This window comes from Rousettus aegyptiacus, unplaced genomic scaffold, assembly GCF_014176215.1.
Source record: "Rousettus aegyptiacus isolate mRouAeg1 unplaced genomic scaffold, mRouAeg1.p scaffold_m13_p_6, whole genome shotgun sequence".
Lineage (NCBI taxonomy): Eukaryota > Metazoa > Chordata > Mammalia > Chiroptera > Pteropodidae > Rousettus > Rousettus aegyptiacus.
In genome coordinates this window covers 79,059,067-79,082,065 of record NW_023416309.1, presented here as the reverse complement: position 1 = coordinate 79,082,065, position 22,999 = coordinate 79,059,067, and the positions used below count along the sequence as shown (strand labels likewise).

General features: G+C 33.6%; 1 protein-coding gene across 1 annotated transcript in view; it reads left to right on the top strand.

Annotated features, from left to right (window-relative positions):
- Window positions 1-22,999, top strand: part of CPD (carboxypeptidase D) — a 56,001-nt gene that overhangs the window by 27,214 nt on the left and 5,788 nt on the right. The window contains exons 8-19 of the mRNA XM_016138988.2: window positions 1,381-1,490; window positions 8,691-8,793; window positions 9,276-9,418; window positions 10,722-10,891; window positions 12,242-12,565; window positions 14,573-14,768; window positions 16,982-17,117; window positions 17,851-17,982; window positions 18,685-18,780; window positions 18,884-18,948; window positions 22,083-22,214; window positions 22,757-22,942. Of these exons, the coding sequence (XP_015994474.1) occupies window positions 1,381-1,490; window positions 8,691-8,793; window positions 9,276-9,418; window positions 10,722-10,891; window positions 12,242-12,565; window positions 14,573-14,768; window positions 16,982-17,117; window positions 17,851-17,982; window positions 18,685-18,780; window positions 18,884-18,948; window positions 22,083-22,214; window positions 22,757-22,942 (1,793 nt within the window). The remainder of the gene's footprint in view (window positions 1-1,380; window positions 1,491-8,690; window positions 8,794-9,275; window positions 9,419-10,721; window positions 10,892-12,241; window positions 12,566-14,572; window positions 14,769-16,981; window positions 17,118-17,850; window positions 17,983-18,684; window positions 18,781-18,883; window positions 18,949-22,082; window positions 22,215-22,756; window positions 22,943-22,999) is intronic.

Here is a 22,999-nt window from a genome sequence, read left to right as displayed (position 1 = left end):
GATGTCTGACTTAAAAATATTTCCTCCCATTCTATAGGTTGTATTTTAACTTTCTTAATAATGTCCTTTGATGCATAAAAGCTCTTAATTATGATAGTCAAATTTATCTATTTTTTTCTTTCATTGCTTATACTTTTTGTGTCAATACTAATTATTTTAAAAAATTAACTTTCTTAGAAGTATCGTTAAGTCTTTTGTGGCCTGCGAGGTGGGTTTTTTTGTTTTTTGTTTTTTGGCCTTTTGAAAATTAGCCATTTGAGAAACAGTGTTGAGTAGAAGTTGATGTTGACTTTTTTTGGTTTAAATTTTTAGATATGGGTGAAATTAAATTTTTTTGAGAAATTTGTCTAAGAAGAGGTGTTGAAATACACTTGTTCTTGTTAGAACTATTTTGGGAAATAGAATGAGCTTAGTTTTCACACTTTTTAAAGAACATTTTTTCTAGATATATAAATGTTTCTGGTATTTGTTATACAGGGTTACTTCATCTGAGTTCAAGTTGAATATGTTCCTTTACTTCCATTCTCATGAAATAGCATGATAAAAAAGGCAAAGATGAATGGCTTAGTAGAGGCAGAATAAATGAACAAATAGACAAATGAAAACAATGTGATTAATAGGAAAATAAAGGGTTAGATCCCGTGGTAGGGGAGTGGGCATGTGCAGTTAAGGGTTCTTTTCTGAGAAACACCCTAACTGCTTTATGCCCTGTGAAGAGAGTTAATATCTTTTACATATGTTTCAAAGCATCACTTTATTTACCTCAGGTCATGAAAAATTATATAACTCCAATTAACTAATTTTTAATACAAGATATATTTAATACAAGAGATATTTTTAGCATTTTTTTTTTTTAGTGTAGTTCTGGACTGGCTTTGCTATCCATACATAAGCCATTTAACCTCTTTGATTTAGACTCCACATCTGCAAAATAAGATGTATAGATTAATTGGACTTCAAGGGTCTTTTCTTATTTTAGAATTCCATGACCTTAAAATGTCTGAATTTTACTGAAAAAAGTCAAATTTTGCTCAAATTTTCTGATCCTAAATATTATAAAAGTAAAATTGTTTACATTAAGCCTGTATGTTTTGAAGTTTAGCTCTGACATGTATATTATATCTTTAAGTTCAGGTTAATTCTCAGGACCTTTCCAGTTAAGGAAACTTGTAAGTGTCACGTATAGGTATTTAATACTTCATTATCTACTTTGATTTTCTGTTGAAGAAATTAGTAGCTTTTTCATTTCTATTGAAGAAATTAGCCTTGAAAAATTGTATTTGTTTTCCTGTCTCTGGCAGTGTTGTAAAAAGTTTACTTTATGTTAATGATCCATCATGAAACAGATAACATAATACATTTTCCTCTTTTTCCTTATAGGGTCTTTGGTGGTTAATTACCCTTTTGATGATGATGAACAAGGGCTTGCCACATACAGTAAATCACCAGATGATGCTATATTTCAACAAATAGCACTTTCTTATTCCAAGGTAGGCTTGTGCTTAAACATAATGAGCTAGACAACCAATTCTGTCATTTAAAAAAATGCATTAAAAAAAAGTCCTGCAAGTCTCAAGTCAAGTGCTTTCTTCTCAGTTAAGCCTTCCATGATTCCTTTCAGGCAGCCTTCTCACTTTTCTCCTCTGTTTCTCAACTCACTTTTTAACAAACTACATGTCTTTCCCTAATAGCTCTTCAGCTCAGGTAATGTTTTTTCATCTACAGTTTTTAGCTCAGTACCTAGGACATAATATATGCTAGTATTTCATTTGACAAGTGCTTAAATTACAAACCTAGTAAATTAGTCTAAAATGGGGATTGACAAACTATAGCTCTGGGGCCAAATGCAGTCCACCACCTGTTTTTACAAGTAAAGTTTTATTGACACAGCCATATCCATCCTTTTACATATTGTCTGTGGCTGCTTTCTCTTCAACACTTGAAAATAAATGAGTGCAATTCACACTATATTAACAAACTAAAGAAGAAAAATTCTGCAGTCATCTCAATAGACGCAGAAGGTGGAGTTGAGTAGTAGTAACTGATACTTTTGAGTCTGTAAAGCCAAAAATTTTTACTATCTGGCCCTTTACAGAAAAAAAATTGTCAACCTCTGGTCTAAGGTATTTAAGAGCCTATGGTAACATGCAGCAAGAGAAAACAGGTAGAAATCTCCATATTTTCTAAACCTTCTATAATAAACACATATTACTTTACAATTAGAAATGTTATATTTGTATGTGTATGTGGATATGAAAATTTAATTTAAAACTTGTTCTTAGAAAATGCGTTAAAAGTTGGGGCTTGGAACTAGGCTTGTTAGTTTCAATTTTTGATCTTACTACTGACTCAGTCAATGACTTTATTAGTTATAGATAACAAAAATTATTATACTATAACTCTGTGCTCTCTAATCACATTTCTCATCCATTTTTCCCACTGTTTCATTCTCTACAAATAGGCCTTATGAGATTGTGCAGCATTTCTGATGGAAGTGCATCTATTATTTCACTGTAAAGAATAGTTGTCTTCTGCTTGGGCACACCTTTTTTAGGGAGGTGTACATGGAGTAATAACAGAAGAATGGGATACCCTCAGAATCATCAAAATTAAAATTGAGGGATAAGATTTTGCTCATATCCTTGTCACAGTCTGTGCCTATTCTTACAGTTCTGCTTTTCACCCTCATTGTGACTTCTAGTTCCTTAGCATTTTTAAATTTTCTTTGACCTTTTAACTCTGATTTGATTTACTTTCTACTCAGCTAAGACTCATGGACATACTTTTCAGTGATGCTCTTACTGACATCTTAGGATCTTTTATATCCTTTTGCTGTATCAGCCTTTTTAATATCCAGTCCTCAGTAATTACTACCTTCTCTTTTCTCCATCCCAGTATTTAAAGTATAGTCCAGAAAAGTCACACAGTCATGGCAATTGGCTACATTACACATATATGCTCTCTAACTTAAAGAGCTGAGCATTCAGTTCTCTTTGGCAATATTTTACATTTTGTTACTTGACACCCTGGCTCATTTCCCAGTATGGTGATTCTAAGCCTTCCTCCTCTACCTGAGCCTCTAATCCCAGCTTTACTTTCCTTATTCTCGGTAGATCACTTTGCTTTGAACTAAAGTAGAACTTTCAGTAACATAATGTGAGTTCACTCACATTCTGTCCTCTCAATTATTTTTTTCTTACCCCAAATATTCCTCCCTTACTTCATCCTACCATAAGTACCTCTTCTAGAATCGGATCTTTATTTCTTTTTTGTTACACATGGGAAAGGTGATAATTAAAATCCTTAGTCTTCACTTACAGCCTCATTTCTCTTGGTTGTGATCTATCATGATTAGGATGTACCCAGTCCACCTTTGCCCAGACCAAGAAAATCTGTGAAGACAGAAGAGGGGAGCAAATGATAGGCAGGCCTAAAGGTGATTTGGAATGACCATCAAACATTAAATACACCCTGTATCTGAAAATATTTAAAAGTTACTGGGCACTTGAGAGCACTAGAATACAAGGAAGAGATTTCAAAGCATATTACAACTTAAAGGATCTGTTGTGATTTAAAGGGATAGACACAATTTAAAAGGTTAGGTGGATCTTAATGAACATCTTCTAAACTCATAGCTTCTGAGGGAGAAAAAGGGCAAAATGAAATGAAGAAGTTCAGTGCTCTTTGGCAACTGAATAGTGAAAGGAAAAAGAAAATAATATAAGAAGAAAAAGGGGAACTATAAGGTTGTCCAAGACAGAGGAGAGTTGTAAAATCAGAGAACTTGCAACCCCACTCTTAAACCAAGACAAACAAACAACAACAGCAACAAAACAACACTAAAACGCCTCAACTACTAGACTGACAGAAAGGGGCACCATTAACTAGGAATCATGTAAAATAGCACAATATTATAAAAATGAACATAAGGTAAATAAAACCAATGGAGAACCATTGCAGAAAATCAGGAAATGAAATTTCACACATATTACCCAAGGAAACCTCACCACTACCAAAAAATAAGAAGAAAAAGAAAACTAAACTCCAAACAGATTAAATATACCCAAACACACACTGAGACTAACCATGTAGGCTCAAATATTAAAAAAAAAAAAAAAAAAAAAAAAAAAAAAAGAAGAAGAAATGAAGAAGAGTTGATAGAACTCAGGAAAGAAACAGAAGAAAAAGAGTTATCTCAGAAATAAAGACTAAATTACAAGAGTTAAAGGCCTTATATTTCCCAATTTCAAACTGACTGCAAAGCTACAGTAATTAAAACACTGTGATAGTGAAATAAAGATGGACATATAGATCAATGAAATAGAATTGAGAGTTCAGAAATAAACTCTTAGGTTTATGATCAGTTGATTTTTTGACAAGCCAGTGGGGAAAGAACAGTTTTTTCAACAAATGGTAATGGGAAAACTGGATCCATATACAAAAGAATGAATTTGGACCCCTTCCTCCCACTATACCCAAAAACTATATCAAAATGTACCATAGACCTAAATGTAGAAGCTAAAATTAAAAAGCTTTTAGGAAAAAATATAGGAATAAATTTTTGTGACCTTGAGTTAGACGGTGTTTTCCTAGATAAGACATCAGAAGCACAAATGACAAAAAAGAAAGATACATTGGACATCAAAATTAAAACACTTTTTGCTGCAAAACCTACTGTATTAGTTTCCTTGGGCTGCTAAAACAAAGTTCACAAACTGGGTCTCAGATGACAAAAGTTTATTGTCTCACAGCTTTAGAGACCAGAAGTCCAAAAAAGTTTTGTCAGGGCCATGTTTCCTCTGAAATCTGTATGAGAATACTTCCTTTTCTCTTCTTAGCTCCTGATATTTTACTGGCAATCTTTGGCACCCCTTGGCTTCTATGTGAATTACTTCAACCCTCTGTCTTCACATTCCATTCTCTTGTGTCTGTCCTTTTTTTTTTTTTTTTTTTTTAATAAGGACACCAGTTATGTTGGAATAGGGACCTCCCTAATTAACTTGTTTTAACTTGATTACCTCTATAATAAAATACAGTCACATTCTAAGGTACTTGAGGTTAGGACTTTAAAATATCTTTTTTGAGGGGCACAATTAAACATGTAACAGATAGCATCAGGGAAGTAAAAAGACAACCCATAGAATAGGAGAAAATTTTTGTAAACCATGTATCTGACAAGGATCTTACACTAAAATATGTAAAGAACTCTTATAACTAAACAATAAGTAGACAATCCAAATTAAAAATGGGCAAAAGATCTGAATACATATTTCTCCACAGAAGATATGCAAATGACCCACAAGCTCACAAAAATATGCTCAGTATAATTAGCCATCAGGGAAATGCAAATCAAAACCTCGAAGTACCTCTTTCACCCACTTAGGGCGGCTATTTAAAAAACAAAATAAACATTGATGAGTATGTGGAGAAATTGGAACCCTTTGCTAGTGGGAATGTAAAATGGTACAACTGCTTTGGAAAACAGTTTGGCAGTTCCTCAGAATGTTAAATATAGAATTGCTGCATGACCTGACAATTTCAAACAAAAGCTTATACACAAATGTTTATAGCAACATTATTCATAATAGCCAAAAATGGAAACAGCCCAAATGTCCATCAGCTGATGAATGGATAAACAAAGTATGATATAGTCATATGATGGACTATTATTCAGCCATAAAAAAGGAATAAAGTACTAATAAATGCTGCAATATGAATGAACTTTGAAAACATTATGCTAAGTGAAAGAAGCCAGTCATACAAGACCACATATTGTATAATTCCATTTCTGTTAAATGTCCAGAATAAGAAAATCCATAGAGACAAAAAAGAGTTGGTAGTTGCCTAGGGCTTGTGCATTGGCGAGGGACAGGGAATAGGTTGGAAGATGGGGAGTGCTAATGGATATAGGTTTCTTTTGGACATTTCTTTTTAGGACATTTTCATTAAAATGTCCTAAAATTTATTGTGGTGATGGTTGCACAATTCAGTGAATATACTGAAAACCGTTGTTGAACACTTTAAATGAGTGAGTTGTGTGCTGTGTGAATTATATCCAAGTGGATTTTGAAAACCTAAAGAAGATGGGGGGGGGGGCATCTATTCTCAGTTCATATATGGGTCAAAAAAGGTCTAAATCTTACATAACAAAATATTAAATGATTACTGACTTCTAGGCTTCTATTTTTCTTCATTTTGCTTGCCTGGATTCTCTTATCTTTCTATAATAACTTCAGTTGTATTTTAAGTATAATGAAATTCAGTGAATTCAATTAAGAAATATTATACCAGTATTAATTTCCTTGTTTTGATAATTATACTGTGGTTATATAAGATGCTAATCATAGAGAATAGGTCAAGGGTATATAAAACTCTGTACTGTTTATGCAGATAAAACTCTGTACCATTTATGCAGCTTTTCTGCAAATCTAAAATTATTTCAAAGAAACTTAAAAGAAGAGGAGAAGTAAAGTTAATAGTCTCTATTTGTCTCTATTACTGTTCTCTCATGCCTCAGTATCTTATGGTTTTATACCTACATTGTTTGACCTGGAAGTGCCCTCTCAAAGAAATCTATTTTTAAAACTTTCTTGACCATGAAGTCTGACACTTTTATCTTCTCCCCCTTGGTCTTTGTCACTTCGTATGGTAGAGAGCTCTGCTTTGTTTCTTCTCTTTCATTGGCTCAGCATTGTGTCTTTTACTTTTTTTTTCTCTCCACAATATATCCTTAGCCATTTTTACACTCTTGACAGTTGCATCCAATTTCTCTACCTGTCACCACCATATAAATGCCTCTTTAAAAAATTATATCATATAATGAAAGTTATTGTGAAAAAATTAGAGAATATAGGCAAGCAAAAAGAAAATAAACCTAGAAATCATCTATCATTTGATATCTTGGCATATAACTTTTAGACTCTTTGCTTATTTGTATACAAACTGAGACTGGGCACTTACATTCTCATCCTTCTTTAAGTTGTCAAACTGTTTGCTTTAGAGATTTTAATTAGGTTTTTAAAAAATTATCAAAGTAGAACAGTAAGAATTAAGGGAGATAGTAAAATGGACATGGTAAAATAAAACTGCCACAACCTTTCATGTGCTCATTAACTCTCACTTAGGTTATTTCAGTAGTACTCTGATGTTTTTTTTATTTGCGGGGGGAGGGGGGGCCTTTGGTCCATTTTTAAACATTATTATCAGAAGAAACATCTTAGAGTCATGAATATATCATATGACCCTTTCTTTAGAGATCTTTACTGGCTTCTTATTGCTCTGAGAACAAAGGCTAAATATTAGTACTGCCTAGAACTGTAGTGTCCAGAATGAGATTTATATACTAGATGATCCAGTAAAGACGTAGGAAGAATATATTAGAAAATCTGTTTTATATTTAAGTTTTTAAAATTTTTATGCAGGTTTATAACATATATATTAGTACAATATTCTATCTAAATAATTTGTAATTAATAATGGATGGACAGATATTAATAGAAATGGAGAGAGAGAGAGAGAGACATAGAAGAAGTGTGTAAGTCTTTAGTGGAAAAACCGGAAAGCAAGAGAGCAAGCATCACAGTTATTTAAAAATAATAATTTTTTGATAAGAGAGCAGTGGAATCATAGCCTGTAATTAGTATATTAAGCTTTGATGAAAAGGGGCTATTTATATGTTTTTTAAGTTAAAAGTTTACAAATATATGGTAGCTGAAGAAAACTGGACTTTCAGTGGTAAACACACAATAGAATATACAGGTGTCAAATGATAATGTACACCTGAAAATTATATAATTGTATTAATCAATGTTACCCCAATAAACTTAATTTAAAAAAAAAACACCATTATTCCCTTTACTGTAAACTATAAAAAAAAATTAAAAGGTTAATTCTCAGTGGCAGAAAAATGGGAGATTATTATTCTCTTCACCCTTTTCTGTACTTTTCTATTTCCAAAAGAGAGAAATGAAGTTTTGACCATCTTTCAAAGCTTAATTTTTTTCAGGAAAATTCCCCTGCCACTCTAGTCAGAAGTAATCTTTCTCTTCTCTAGATTCCAATCACATTTATTGGTACCCCCACAGTGTTTTTTTTTACTCTTCATTGAGCAAGGTATTGCACATGTACTATGTTAGAAACTATGCTAGATACTGAGCACACAAAGACACAGTGGTTTCAAGGAGTATTGTATATTCTTTAGGAAATAAAAGGTGCAACAGATGATTGTACAGGGTGCAGTTAAAGCACAGAGGGGCCATCTTAGTCCCCCTAGAAGTCAGAGAAAGCTGCTTACACATGTTGTATGTGAATTATCTTTTCTGGACTTCAAGGTTCTTGAAAATATGAAATGGAAATATGAATATGAACAGTTTTTTTGTTTGCTTTTTTTTTTTAGAGGAGTTCTGTTGAGTTTTAAATTATTGTGAGAAAGAAGTAAATACCATTTTTTTCACAAGCATGTTTAATTTTGATTTATAAAGTAGGTAATAAAATCATATATTAAAAGTCAAAATAGCAAAGAAGCTGTACATTGATTGAAAAGCCTCACTGCTTCTCACAGCTCCATGTACCTCATTCCCACCTCTACATGCACCCTGTTGGTAGCCACTTTTATTATTTTTCCTTATCCTTCCTGTGTTTTTTGATGCAGATACAAACAAATACAAGTAAAGATTCTTTTTTTTCTTCAGGAGAATTCTCAGATGTTTCAAGGTAGACCTTGCAAGAATATGTACCCTAATGAATACTTTCCTCATGGAATAACAAATGGAGCTAGTTGGTATAATGTCCCAGGTAAACATTCTTTTATACTAAGGCCGTATAACTTGATTGATTTTCTGTTCCGCTGGATGGTACTGCTTGTTACTAATTTTTTAATTTTGAGAAAGAATCATTCTTTTAAAATATCATGTAAATATTAAATAGTTTAAAACATTTAAATAAACTTTTCAACTATTTTTACTTATGATGTTCTTTGTGTAAACATAATGTACTAAAATTGGATGAAAGTGTTATATTTTACCTCTGGCTATTACAAAGAACCTTAGATGTGCTAATAAGAAGAGGATAATCTACACTTGAATTCTTCTGGCACATGAAGGTATAAGTGTTTTATCTGTACCACAAATGAGCTCTCAAATGAACATACTTTGGTTTTCAACCAATGCTGAGAAAAAATGAATTTGGCTTTTTACTAGGAATGTTGCTTACCTTTTGAGAACTCAACCTAGTAGGAACTTCTTCAGAGTGACTGATTTTAATATTTTATCCTTTAGGTGGTATGCAGGACTGGAACTATTTACAAACAAATTGCTTTGAAGTGACTATTGAACTGGGTTGTGTGAAATACCCATTTGAAAAGGATCTGCCAAAATTTTGGGAACAGAATCGAAGATCTCTAATCCAGTTTATGAAACAGGTGACTAGTCAGGAGCAAAGTATGAAATTTCCCCCAAGAACAAAGAAATTTTGAGGGTACATGTGGTTTTCATGGAGTGATTTTAAAATATACCCCTTTGAACTCTAATTTAGCCTATTCATGTTTTAGTACATTTATCTAGAAAATTTGTGGATGGAAATGAGTTTATTTGTATGCATGGGGAAGAGCTGAAAATGATTAAATAACATAGTGATGGTTAGTGGTTACTTTTTACGCTATCTTTATAAAAGGCTAATGTAAATTGGATACACACAGAAAACTTTGTCAAGTGATAGAAAGATGGACTATGGGGTAAATATTTTTATTCTTTTTATTTTCGCCCGTGGTTTATGTGAAATGATTAATTTCCTTTTGTTTGGATATTCATGGCTACTTAGTAAAGACTTTAAGAAATAGGCTAATAATGGTTAATAATTAGAATAACCAAATAATACTATGTGCCAGTACTTTTCTGCTTTATTGTATTTGCTATGTGGAGTAGTATAAAAGCTTTGAGTTTGCATACTAAACATTTTATTCTAAAAAATTTAAAACCTACAGAAAAGTTTTGACAAATACAACAAACACTACCATTCATTCACCTAGATTTAACAATTTTTAACATTTTGCTGTATTTGCTTTATTTTTATATACATTATACACACATTTTTGCTGAACTATTTCAGTGGAAATTATAGCCATTGATATTTCTTCTAAATGTATCTTCTGAAAATAAAGATATTCTCCTCTATGCCATCCCCGAATGCCATTAACCCACCTAAGAAAATTAACAGTAGTTCCCTCATATTACCTAGTACCTAGTCCATATTCATTTTTCCCCTTCTTGTCCCATAGATGTTTTTTTTATAGCTATATTTTAGACCCAGGATCAAGTCAAGGTTCATGCATTGCATTTAGGTGCTACATATCTTTATTCTCTCTAATCTAGAATAGTCCTTCCATTTTTTTTTAATGACATTTTCCTTTTAAAGAAGCAAGGCCAATTGTCTTGCAGAATGTCCTATATATTCTGAAATTGTCAGATGCGCTGGAAATATGGGGAAATTGTCAGATTGTATTACTTATGATAAAGACAAACCTAGACTATGAAAAATCAGCCTTTTGAAAACTAAAATATTTTGTTTAGTGGATATTTACATTCAGCTTTACTCTGTACTCCTAAATTCCTGTTTGTTCCACATGTTTATGTTATTAACAATTTGTTATTTCACATGTGAGCTCCCAGAATAATTAGATAATAATCTTTACTATTGAAATCTGGGTGTCCTTGTACTTTATTCAGGTTCATCAGGGTGTCAAAGGATTTGTCCTAGATGCCACAGATGGCAGGGGTATTTTAAATGCCACCATTAGTGTTGCTGAAATTAATCACCCAGTGACTACTTACAAAACTGGAGATTACTGGCGTCTCTTGGTTCCAGGAACTTATAAAATCACAGCATCTGCTCGAGGGTGAGTGACTGAATACTTTGAAATTGAGTGCTTGGGGATAAGACAAAATGTGATTCCATTCTGGAAGATTATTACTAGAAAACCCTAGAGAGGCTAGGCAACGTTGTGTTTAATACGGGGAAGTTTAGAGCTGGTTACACATTTGACCTCTGGTGGCAAAGTGAATATATGAACTATCAGATGTAAGAAATCTATGAAATTAGGCTCTTTGAACAGTGGCCTTTTCTAAGTTCTTCCTCTCAGATCACCTGTCCTCTGTCCAGATAGATGTAAAGCCATAACGAGTGACTTTTTTCTCTATTGGTAGCTATTCTGGGAAGTGCCTGTTAGCTGGGGGAAAAAACACTCCTGTTTTGCTGCATATTTCAGTCATGTCGTCCAATAAATACCACCACTTTACATTTGTACCCTTGTAAAGCTCTTGCACAGACACTCATTTTTATTATTGTATATTTGCTTTATTGCTTCGGTGAAATTTTCTTTCTTATTTCCAATTCTCTAAGAAAGGCCTTTTTCATCTTTTATGGATTTTCTTTCCACAAAGATATATGCACTAAAAAAGAAAAAAAAATGAACTTATGACCTTTTTTCGTTGGAAAAACTTAGTTTTCTTTATTTTCCCACTTTTTTACTAACAGTTTAGAATTGGGACCCATGACTGTTTAATTTGAAACTTATTATTTTTACCCTCTTGCAGTTTTCTTTTTTATATTTTGATAAGTACAGATATCCCCTCCCCCTACTAGCTATCTTATTTCTGAAGAGTTAGTTTGAACACCCATTGAAGTAAGAGTAAGTGTAGGAAAACATTCATAGTTATCATAACCTTTTTTAAGGAAATGATTTTCAAATATCTAGTGGTCCATAAATGGACGGGTTAGAACTTGACACTAATGAGTAATGAGGCTGTTTCTGTTTTGTTTCCATTTCGGCATAGTATTGGAAATCTAAAACAGCAAAGTATCTGCAAAATAGGGCAAGAATGATGTGTTTGGTAGATAATGTCCTAAGTTAGTACTTCTCAAACTTTTCCAGCCATATATCATGATGACAGATAAGTGAACTCAGATTCCAAGAGATACGGAGGCATTCACTACAAGTATAAACTTCCTTTTGAAGTCATATATTTAATCTTAAAAACTTAATCATATTTTACAGTCTACCCATATCTGTTCCTTGTTTAATGTTCAAAACAAATATTAATTATCACAAAGTTAAAATTTTTACTCTTTTAGGAAGATATACCACATTTTCTCAAGGATTCTCGTATTCTCTGCACACCTCTATTTCCCCAATACTTGGGTACTCCAGCTGCAGAAGTGTGGCTCTGATCTGTCTCCTTTGTCACAGGTATAATCCAGTTACCAAGAATGTGACCGTAAAGAGTGAAGGTGCTATTCAGGTCAACTTCACGCTTGTTCGATCTTCAACAGATTCAAACAATGAATCAAAGAAAGGAAAGGGGGACAGCACTAATGCTGATGATGCCAGTGATCCAACTACTAAAGAGTTTGAAACTCTAATCAAAGATCTTTCAGCTGAGAATGGTTTGGAAGATCTCATGTTGCGCTCCTCTTCAAATCTGGCTCTTTATCGATATCATTCATACAAAGACTTATCAGAGTTTCTGAGAGGACTTGTGATGAACTATCCACATATTACAAATCTTACCAGGTAAGTATCACCTTCTTACTGCTTTGCTTCTTTTTTCTTTACTTTTTTTTTTTTTAAAAAAGGAAGTTATAGTCACCATCAGCCATGTTTGTTGGTTTTTGTAATTTATTTTGGAACCAAAGATACAGAGAGCTGAAGTTCACTTATTTTGAAACATTTACTTGGAGAGCTTTCTAACAATGAATCTTGGAAACTTATGAGGAACACGAAGGAGAATTACTTGTTAGATTAGTGTATGTCTTGTACCTCCCTCCAGGAAATGTAAAATTATTCTTCATACTGGTTACTTTGACAGATTTTAAAACCCCATCCACTTCTCAGCTTCATGGCTAAATATTACTTAGTTATATTTTGCTGGAGGCAAGGGACAATTTTGAAACTATGAACTCACTTGTCAGGGATCGTTTCTTTTTTTCAAATTAGAAAATGAAGCTTGGTTGCTGTTATTTTCTGTACTGCAGTCTCTATTCACATTGAATTGTTGCTGTTCCCAGAAGCCTTAAGGACATATGTGATTGAGGGTCTCAGGAAAATATACATACAGTACTGGCTTATCTAAAACTGATGGCTGAGTCTCTGGCCATCCTACGCTGGATAAGCCCAGCCTTATCTGATCTTGGCTGCTAAGCAGGGTTTGATCTGGTTAGTACTTGGATGGGAGATCACCTTGGAAGACCAGATGCTGTAGAAGTAAAAAATAAAGGATTGTAAGCTGACAAGGTCCTTGCGATCTGTAAGATCAACCAAGGTTGCCTCATCTAAAAAATAAATAAATAATAAAACGAATGGCTGAGATAGCTTTTACCTTTACTTTCTAGGGTTTCTCTGCCTTACTTTCACTGTTTCATTAGAAATCCTATTTAGGTCTCGTTACAGTTACTCCTAAGTTATTTCTTTGACTTGTTGATTTCTAATGTTTGCCTATTGAAAGTCTTTACAGTTTGCCTGAGCTTGTGGTTTTCCACTGTATACTTAATGAACATTATCTAGCCTTTTACTTTTTTACTTTATTTTATTCTTCATTGGTCCTTTTAATTGTACCAGCAAATTTAGCTAATCAAATACTGGTTTATAATGTCCCTAGATGCAAAGAATAATATTTACTTTGGCAATACTAATTACCTCTCTTCCTCAGCCGATTCTTGAATATTTCTGCCCAGTTCAGGTTTTAACATTGTCCATCTCAGTGCCATATAGAGCTTATAGACTTTCTTAATTAAAAATAAACAAAAAATTGGAAATTATTTTGCTCTCCATTTACTTAGTTCATTTAAGTTTTTTTAATCTTCCAATCCAAGGTAACTTTTTAGTTAAATATTTCCCCCAAAATAGACAACACCTACCAATGGTGGGACTCAAGACAGTTTTAGGCAGTCCACCAATAAATAGATGCTAAATATCATTGTATAGCATTGTCAGAAAGCAATAATTTTCTATTCTATTAATCCTCCTCATTTTAATGTGAATATATTTTTTTCTAACTCTTGTAAATCTCTATATTAAAGAAAGCAGGCCTTAATTTTCAGTGCTCTTGGGCAAACAGCATCCTAAATCATTTTTACTATGATACTGGTATTGCATTTATAATAAAATATAAAATGTCTTATATACATAAATTAATTTAGATTTAAAAAGTAAGGTTCACTATATTTGTCTGTATTTAAAATTTTCCAACAGATTTTGAATTGATTTAAAAGACATATGTTAACTAAATAGTAATATAGGTTGTAGAAGATAGGATATCTTTTTGTGAAGATGGTATGAGAATGACTGAATTTGGAGGCATGCTGAACTAAATCATAATATATCCTGAATCTGATAATATGTCAGCTTCTATTTGACTTTCTTTGGTCAAGGAAAAATAATTTTCTTAAGGTTTTCTGACACAGTGATTCATCTTTTAAAGACTTTTTAAGGCTTCTCATGTTTTCTTTTTAAAAAATTATTATGTTAGCATTAACATAATGCTTGATTACTTGCTGACTTTTTGTTTCTGGTCTTTGAAAGTTTGGGACAGAGTGCTGAATATCGTCATATTTGGTCCCTTGAAATATCCAATAAGCCCAACGTATCTGAGCCTGAAGAACCAAAGATTCGCTTTGTTGCGGGTATCCATGGAAATGCTCCAGTTGGAACTGAACTGCTTTTGGCTCTGGCAGAATTTCTCTGCCTAAACTACAAAAAGAACCCAGCTGTTACCCAAGTAAGAGAATAGCCTGTATTGATAGGCTCTAAAAGGGAAAAGCTCAGTGATACATTAATATCAAGGCACCATTTTGAAAATTTAATTTCCTATTAGATCTTACACAGAAGCACCATTAGTGCATTATAAACTTTACTCTTTAAAAATGTAGCATTTTCTATATACTCATTGTTAATAGTGTCTTTCTATTATATTTCTTTGGATATAAGACACCTAGAGGAAAAAATATTAAAGATTTGCATTCAGCCCTCTACTCCCTTTTTTAATAGTCAAGTTACTCTACCAATCTTTACTTACATTCTAACTCGAGGGACTTCCATTACTAGTTACTTAGTTCTGTGATACTATATTGAAAAATGAGGTGAAAGACAAATAGTTTTTATATTTCTTTTCATGTAATAAATATAAAATTATTGGGCATCTTGGCTGCTAAGAAATTTTAGGAAAAGAAATTTGTCATTTCTACCTCAGCCATTCATTACTGTAGAAAAGAACTTTGATTTAGAGGCTTGGTCGTGTGTAGTTAAGCAACCTAGTTCTGTGTTGTCTTAGAGATCAGAAGGTAAGAGTGTGCATTCTTCTAGAACACTCAGTAATTGGCACTGGCTATATAGAATTTAGGAAAGAAAAAGGAACTAACATTTGTTTAACACCTACTGTCTGCCAAGTTCTATACCAAGTACTTTACAGACATCATAATTTAATCCTCAACCCTGTGATTATGTTATCTCCATTTTATACATCTGAGGCAGAGATATTTGATAACTTACAGGAGGTCACACAGCTAGTAAATGGCACAGCTGGTATTGAACCGAAGTGTCGCACTCTAAAGCCTATGCTGTTGTTTTGTTATACCATGCTGCCTCCCCTAAAAGAGATTTGGAAAGAATTGGTGTCATGATTAGGATCAGAAGGGAACTGTGGAATTAGGTGAGATTAATTTAAATCAGATCAGTAACTATTTTATAATAGTTTTATAATAGAAGTTAAATTCCATTGACTTGTTCATGTGTGTTGCAAGGAGTATCTCAAAGACATTTTTTGTTCTTTTTTAAATGAGGAGAGTACCTAGAATAGTGGTTCTTAACCCTGGCTACACATTAGTAGCATCTGGGAAGTTTTTAAAAATATCAACGACTGGGCTCCATTCCCAGAGACATAAATATTCCTTTAAAAGCTCCTTAGGTTATTCTAATATTTGGGCAGAGTTGCTACCTACTGATCTTATGATTATAAAAGACTGTATGCCCTAATTAAAATACCTACTAGGAATTTCAAACTCCTAGTTTATGAGAATTTGCTGTATTGGCCTAATTGGGCGTGAACTGGATCACTTTAGGTTGCCATTTGTTTGAGCCAAGAGTCAGAATTGTCTGGCAAGTTCAAGAAAATATATACACACCCAGAGACCTGTGGTGAAACCCAAACATGTATACTTTAGAAAAAAATCTCACCAGGGAGAGATTTAAGAACAAATTAAAGGGTCTCAAATATTTTTTATCTGTAGACTATTTTAAAAATAAATAAAATAGAGATCACTTTTTCTGATTTAGTATTAGAAATTCATAGGATGAAGTATATCAGAAATTAGTTCATGACACATAATGTAGGTACTGATGCCTATAGATCATCTGGAAGAGAAATTATAGGTAAGACAAATATTATATTTCATTTTTTTTGACATGCTGATTTCAAGTCTCATTATTTTCAGATACATGTTGATATTTGTCAGATTATGAATTCTTGTTTCTGATCTGGAAAATAAAATCTCACCATTATTGTTGATTTAAGCCAGTGGTCAGCAAATTTATTCTATAGAGGGTCGTATAGTATATATTTCAGGCTTTGTGGAACAGATGTTCTGCTCAACTCTGCCATTGCAGCAGAAAAACAGTTATGGCATGGTCGTGACTGCATGCCAGTAAACCTTTATTTACAATATTAGACAACAGGCTAGATTTAGCCTGCAGGCAGTGGTTTCTTAACTCCTGTTATAAGTCATCAAGAGTTCTCTGGGAACATTAGTTCTGCAGTAGGTTTTTGTTTCCCTTTTTTAATGTACTTGGAACAAGAAAGAATTTTATTTTTATTTTTTTCTGCCTTTTAAATCTGTGTTTAAAACAAACAATAAAAATTTTCTGTTTGAGTGGTGGTAGGTACCTTTTGATTCCACTTACAGCTAATAAACTCATTTATTTTTGTTTCTCTTTTAGTTGGTTGACAGGACTAGAATTGTGGTTGTCCCTTCTCTAAATCCAGATGGGAGAGAGAGAGCACAAGAGAAAGACTGTACTTCAAATACAGGACAAGCAAATGCTCGTGGCAAAGACCTAGATACAGACTTTACAAGTAAGACTAATTTTTAGGCCATTAAACTACTTTGCAGTTCTTGAGGGAAGACTCTGGCTCTGTGTTCACCTTATGTGCCTTCATCCACAATTCCAAATTACTTGATTTGGGAGGAGAGAAGGAAGATTAACGTAACTTGTGTGTGCATGTTGATTTGAAAAGGCCTGTTTCTTAAATAGGATTATCTACTATACATATTGTTTCGCAACTTTTTTGTTGAATATATCATTGACATCTTTCCATTTCAGTACTTACATTCTTTAACATTCACATTAATGGCATCTGAGTATGCTGTTAATGTGTGACAATACTCTCAACCATTTCTATACTGATGGACATTTAGTTTCTTCCTAACTTTTTGCTTTTTGCAAACAATACTGCAGAAAATACCCTGCTTTCTGAAAATCTTTTCTGTAAAAGATAGGTTATCTATTCCCTAAATTATTTTTTAAAAGAAGATATATCCACCCCTTTTTGTTATCAATAAGAATTTTCTTAACTTGATTAGAGTCATTGACCTTTACATATTATCTCAAAGTATGTAAAATTCAGAATTACCTACCTTTTAAAATGTATCTTTCTTGCTAGAGATAGTGGCTTATAGAGTAATAAAGTATTTACTACAGATTTTATAAGTTAGCTTTCTGATTGTGGTCAAGTAGAGAATATTTCTCAGCTACGTAGATTAAAATTTTAAAATATTATTTTATATTTTACTTCTTTAATTTTTTAGATAATGCCTCCCAGCCTGAGACTAAAGCCATCATTGAAAATTTGATTCAAAAACAGGACTTCAGTCTTTCTGTTGCTTTGGATGGTGGTTCAGTGCTGGTCACATACCCATATGACAAGCCAGTACAAACAGGTATGTGGAAAATCACTACACACACACACACACACACACACACACACACACACACTATTTAAGCTTAGATAGGAAATTCCAATTAGGTATTGTTCCTTCTAAATTGTTTTTAAATGGTGAGCATTTGAGCACATTCTTTGAGCAAATAAACTAACCTAAGAATACTACATGTATCAACAGTTCAAACGATTCCTTGGAAAAGAGAGGTCAGATCTCTGGTCTAGCTTTATGGAGTATAGCTATCTTGTCACATCTGCTCAATTTAGACCACGAGCATTTACTGAGCAATTATTATGTCTGTAGACATTGGGAATACAAAAGTGAGTAAGACACAATGCCTGCCTCAAGAAACTCATATGTAACCAAATAATTAACAATACAGAATTACCCTCCCCTGCTTTAAACCTTCGCTGACTGATTGTACCTTGTGGTGAGTTAAACAGCTGCTCATTGAATCTCTCTGGGGCCATTACATATGGAGAAAGTTCGTGTTGTTTTCAATGCAGCTTATAGTACCTTTTCATATAAGCAAGATGTATGTCTTCTGAGTCTGATTATCCTGAGCTAAACAGAACTGTGTGGTTAATTATAATTCCTCAGTGGTGTGCACGAAAGAGAAGATGGCGGCTTGTATCCATGAAGTTGAACTTTGAGAAAAATCTTTTGGATTTCTCCACTGACTTCTGAATTTTTCTTTTGTAGTGGAAAACAAAGAGACTCTGAAGCATTTAGCATCTCTTTATGCAAATAATCATCCATCAATGCACATGGGTCAGCCCAGTTGCCCAAATAAATCAGGTAAATATTTTCCCTACCCCTTGTTATTGTTGTTACTGCTTGGGCAGGGACGGGGTCTTGCCTTATGGTCTTGTTAATCCTACATCTCTTAATGCTTTTATAGATGAGAATATTCCAGGAGGAGTAATGCGTGGAGCAGAATGGCATAGTCACCTGGGCAGCATGAAGGTATGTGTTGTAGAACACAGTAAGAATGGCATATAAATATTGGCCATTGACTTGTCTGATATAAGCAAAATGAATGGCATCCTGCAGCATGGCTTTCTTGATCTGATAACCCTCAACTTAATTTCTGACAGCATTTTGTTACTCATTTTCTGCCATTTTAATTATTTTTAATTGTATGATTCAGTGATATTAATTTAATTTACACTGCTGTGCAACCAGCACCATTTCAAACCATATATTTCCAAAACTTTTTAATTACCCCCCAACAGAAACTCTGTACCCACTAAGCAATAACTCCTCCTTCCCTGAGTGCCTGGTAACCTCTCATCTATTTTATGTCTTCATGTATTTTGCCTCGTCTAGATATTTCATATAAATGGAGTCATACAATATTTGTCCTCCCTTGTGTCTGGCTTCTTTCACTTAGTATAATAATTTCAGGGTTCATCCATTTTGTAGCATGTATCAGTACTCCATTCCTTCTTATGGCAGAAACATGTTCTGTTGAATGTATGTACCACATTTCGTTTATCAATTCATCTGTTGATGGATACTTGAGTTGTTTCTACCTTTTGACTATTGAGAATAATACTGCAATGAACATTCATGGACAAGTATCTGTTTGAGCTTGTGTTTTCAATTCTTTTGAGTATATACCTAGATGTGGAATTGTGTGTCATATTCTAATTCTACATTCAACCCTTTGAGGAACCATCAAACTGTCTTCCACATCAACTGAATTGTTTTACATTCCCACCAGCCATGTATGGTGGTTCTAATTTCTTCACATCTTTGCCAACACTTGCTATTTTTCATTTTTTTAAATTAAAGCCATCCTAGTAGATGTAAAGTAGTACCTCATTATAGTTTTAATTGGCTTTTCTATGATGATTAATGATTTTGAGCATCTTTTCATGTGCTTTTTGGCCATATATATCTTCTTTGGAGAATCTGTTAGTCTATTACCCATTTTAAAATTATATTGTCTGTCTTTTTGTAGTCGAGTTACAAGTATTCTTTATCTTATAGATGCTAAACCCTTATCAGATGTTTGATTTGCCAATACTTTCTCCCATTCCATAGGTAGTGGTTTCACTTTCTTCATGATTTCCTTTGATGCACAAAAGTTTTGATTTTGATGAAGTTATATTTATCCATTTTTTTTTACTTCTGTTGCTGATGCTCCCCCACCACCGCCCCGATATCTAAGAATTCATTGTCAAATCCAGGGTCTTGAAGATTTTACCCCTATGTGTTCTTCTAATGAGTTTTATGGATTTAGCTCTTGTATTTGATTTCATTTTTGTGTATAATATGAAATAGGAGTTTGACTTAATTCATTTGTATGTGGAAATCCAGTTGTCTGAGCACCATTTGTTGAAAAGGCTATTTCCCCCATTGACTGGTCTTGGTACCCTTGTCAAATTCAATTGACCATAGGTGTATGGGTTTTTTTTCTGACTCTAAATTCTATTCCATTGGTCTATATGTCTATTTTTATGCCAGTACCATTGTTTTGATTACTGTAGCTTTGTAGTAAGTTTTGAAATTGAGAAGTGTGAGTACTCCAACTTTGTTATTTTTCAAGATTGTTTTGGCTATTCAAGGCTCCTTGTAATTGCATTTGAATTTAAAGATTAGCCTTTATTTTTCTGAAGAAAAAAAAAAAAGCTATTGGAATTTTGTTAGGGGTTGTGTTGAATCCGTAGATTACTTTGGGTTGTATTGACAACTCCACAGCATTGTCTTATTATTCATGAGCACAGTATGTTTCTTATTTACTTAGGCCTTCTTTAATTTCTTTCTGATACCATTTTAATCGGTTGTCCATCCACTTCAAATTAGGAGTTCTTAGCAGATAAGCAGTTAGATCATCATTCCATTCACATGTGCAATCAGAAAATTAACTTCATTCCCATCTCTACCTGTCGTCTCTCCTTTATTTATTAAAAACGATGTGTGAGGTACTTTGCTATATTAGTCATAAATAAAATGCATTCCCAGGCCCATTGTACAAATAACTGTGTTACAGAATTAATCGATTTGATTTAGAAGAGAACAACTCTCAACGTGTCATCAGTAATTAAAGACAAAAAAGGTTCCATCTAGTCAGAGATGTAGCCTTCTCTTCATACAAGAAATGGCATTTGGGTACAAGGATGGAAAAGGACATTCCAGAAAGAGGAAGCACTATGGGGTATAGTAGAAAGTAGTGGAAGACAAGAATGAAAAGAGGGTTTGGGGCTTTGAATGCTTTCAGTAAGGAATGGGAAGCCACTGAAGGTTTTGAGCAGGTATATGGTGATGTGATCTGAGCTGTTCTATGGAACAATTAATCTTTTAGCAGTTGGTTAAGGTAGGAAGAAGAAGAAACTGTGATGCAGGAAGACTGGTTTATAAGAGCCTAGACAAGATATAATGAAGGCCTCAATTGGGGTAGTAGCAATGGGGGTATGGTCAAGGGATGAAGTTTCAGAGATATTATAGTGGTAGAATTGACAGGATTTGGCAAATTACAGGCAACAGCAAGAAAGTAGAGTCAGACGATATTTCATGTCTGTATGAGAAAATGAGTTAATATCATTAACTGAATTAGGAAAAAGAACAGATTTGGGGGAGAAAGTGGTAAGTTAGGTTTTGGAACTTATTCACACAAGCAGTTTCTGTGCCTGGATAATTGTTATATTTCAAGCAGTAGCACTTGTCACAATCAGGCTTGAGGCCACAGGTCCAGGATATCAGAGGGCAAGTCCTTCTGTTTCAATCTCCAGAGTTCCAAGAACAACAATGAAGTTCCAGGATTTAGAAGGAAGCTGGCTTACTGCATGTACTTATTCATTCATTCATTTATTCAGCAAACCCTATTAAACCCCTCTACCTGCTAGACACTGTGGGAAGCACCAGAGATACAAAAGTGAATTAGACATAGTTCCTAGTCTCAAGGGCCCTCTTAGGAGCAGCCGTATTTGTGACTGATTATGATACCAAGTAGTTTATTTATATTTGTTGGGAAATGCTGTACATATTCTTTGTTTTCATCATCCAGGCTTTCTTTTTATTCCATTTGTTACATTACAAAGCCTCACTCTTACTTATTAATTTTCCTACATTTGTTTCTGAATTTTATATTCCAGGATTATAGTGTCACCTATGGCCACTGTCCGGAAATCACAGTGTACACAAGCTGCTGCTACTTTCCTAGCGCAGCACAACTCCTTTCCTTGTGGGCAGAAAATAAAAAATCTCTTCTTAGCATGTTGGTAGAGGTGAGTCTTTCCCTTTTAACTAGAAACAAATTCTCAGGAATATGTTCAATGAAAACCTTTGTCAAAACATTTTCTTAATCTTTTACCAAAAATTTATAATATTTATTTTAAATGTATATCGAAAGGAGAGTTTTGTTCAATTTATAGTGCCTAAATAGGTGCCATGAGTTCATATGTCTGGAATCTGCTATAATTCAGGTAACTTAACCCTGTGATATGTTGCACATTCTATCATTTGAATATCACACAGAGTTACTTTAGACAGTATACTGTGGTAGAAAGTAAATCATTGAAGGCATCAGAAGATTTGGGCTCTAACACTTTAGACTTTGACTCTATTAGAGTTTTCTTTTTCCTTATTCTATATTTATGCCTCTGAAGCAGTGAATGAATAGCTAAGAAGGTAAGTCAGTGGGGAAGGACAAATAGCCAGTCTTATGAGATTTTTGTTTTGTTTGTTGTTTTTGTCATACCTCAAGCTATTGCCTCTAGGTTATCTGATATTATGAAGACATAAATTTATATTTTAAACATTTTTTCAGGTTCACAAGGGAGTTCATGGATTTGTTAAAGACAAGACTGGAAAGCCAATCTCTAAAGCAGTCATTGTACTCAATGAAGGAATAAAAGTACACACAAAAGAGGGAGGCTTTTTCCATGTCCTATTGGCACCAGGCGTCCACAACATCAATGCAATCGCAGATGGGTATCAGCAACAACATTCACAGGTAAGAACCCTGAATTGGGCACTATCCCAAGAATAAGTGTATATCCTTATTCTTAAT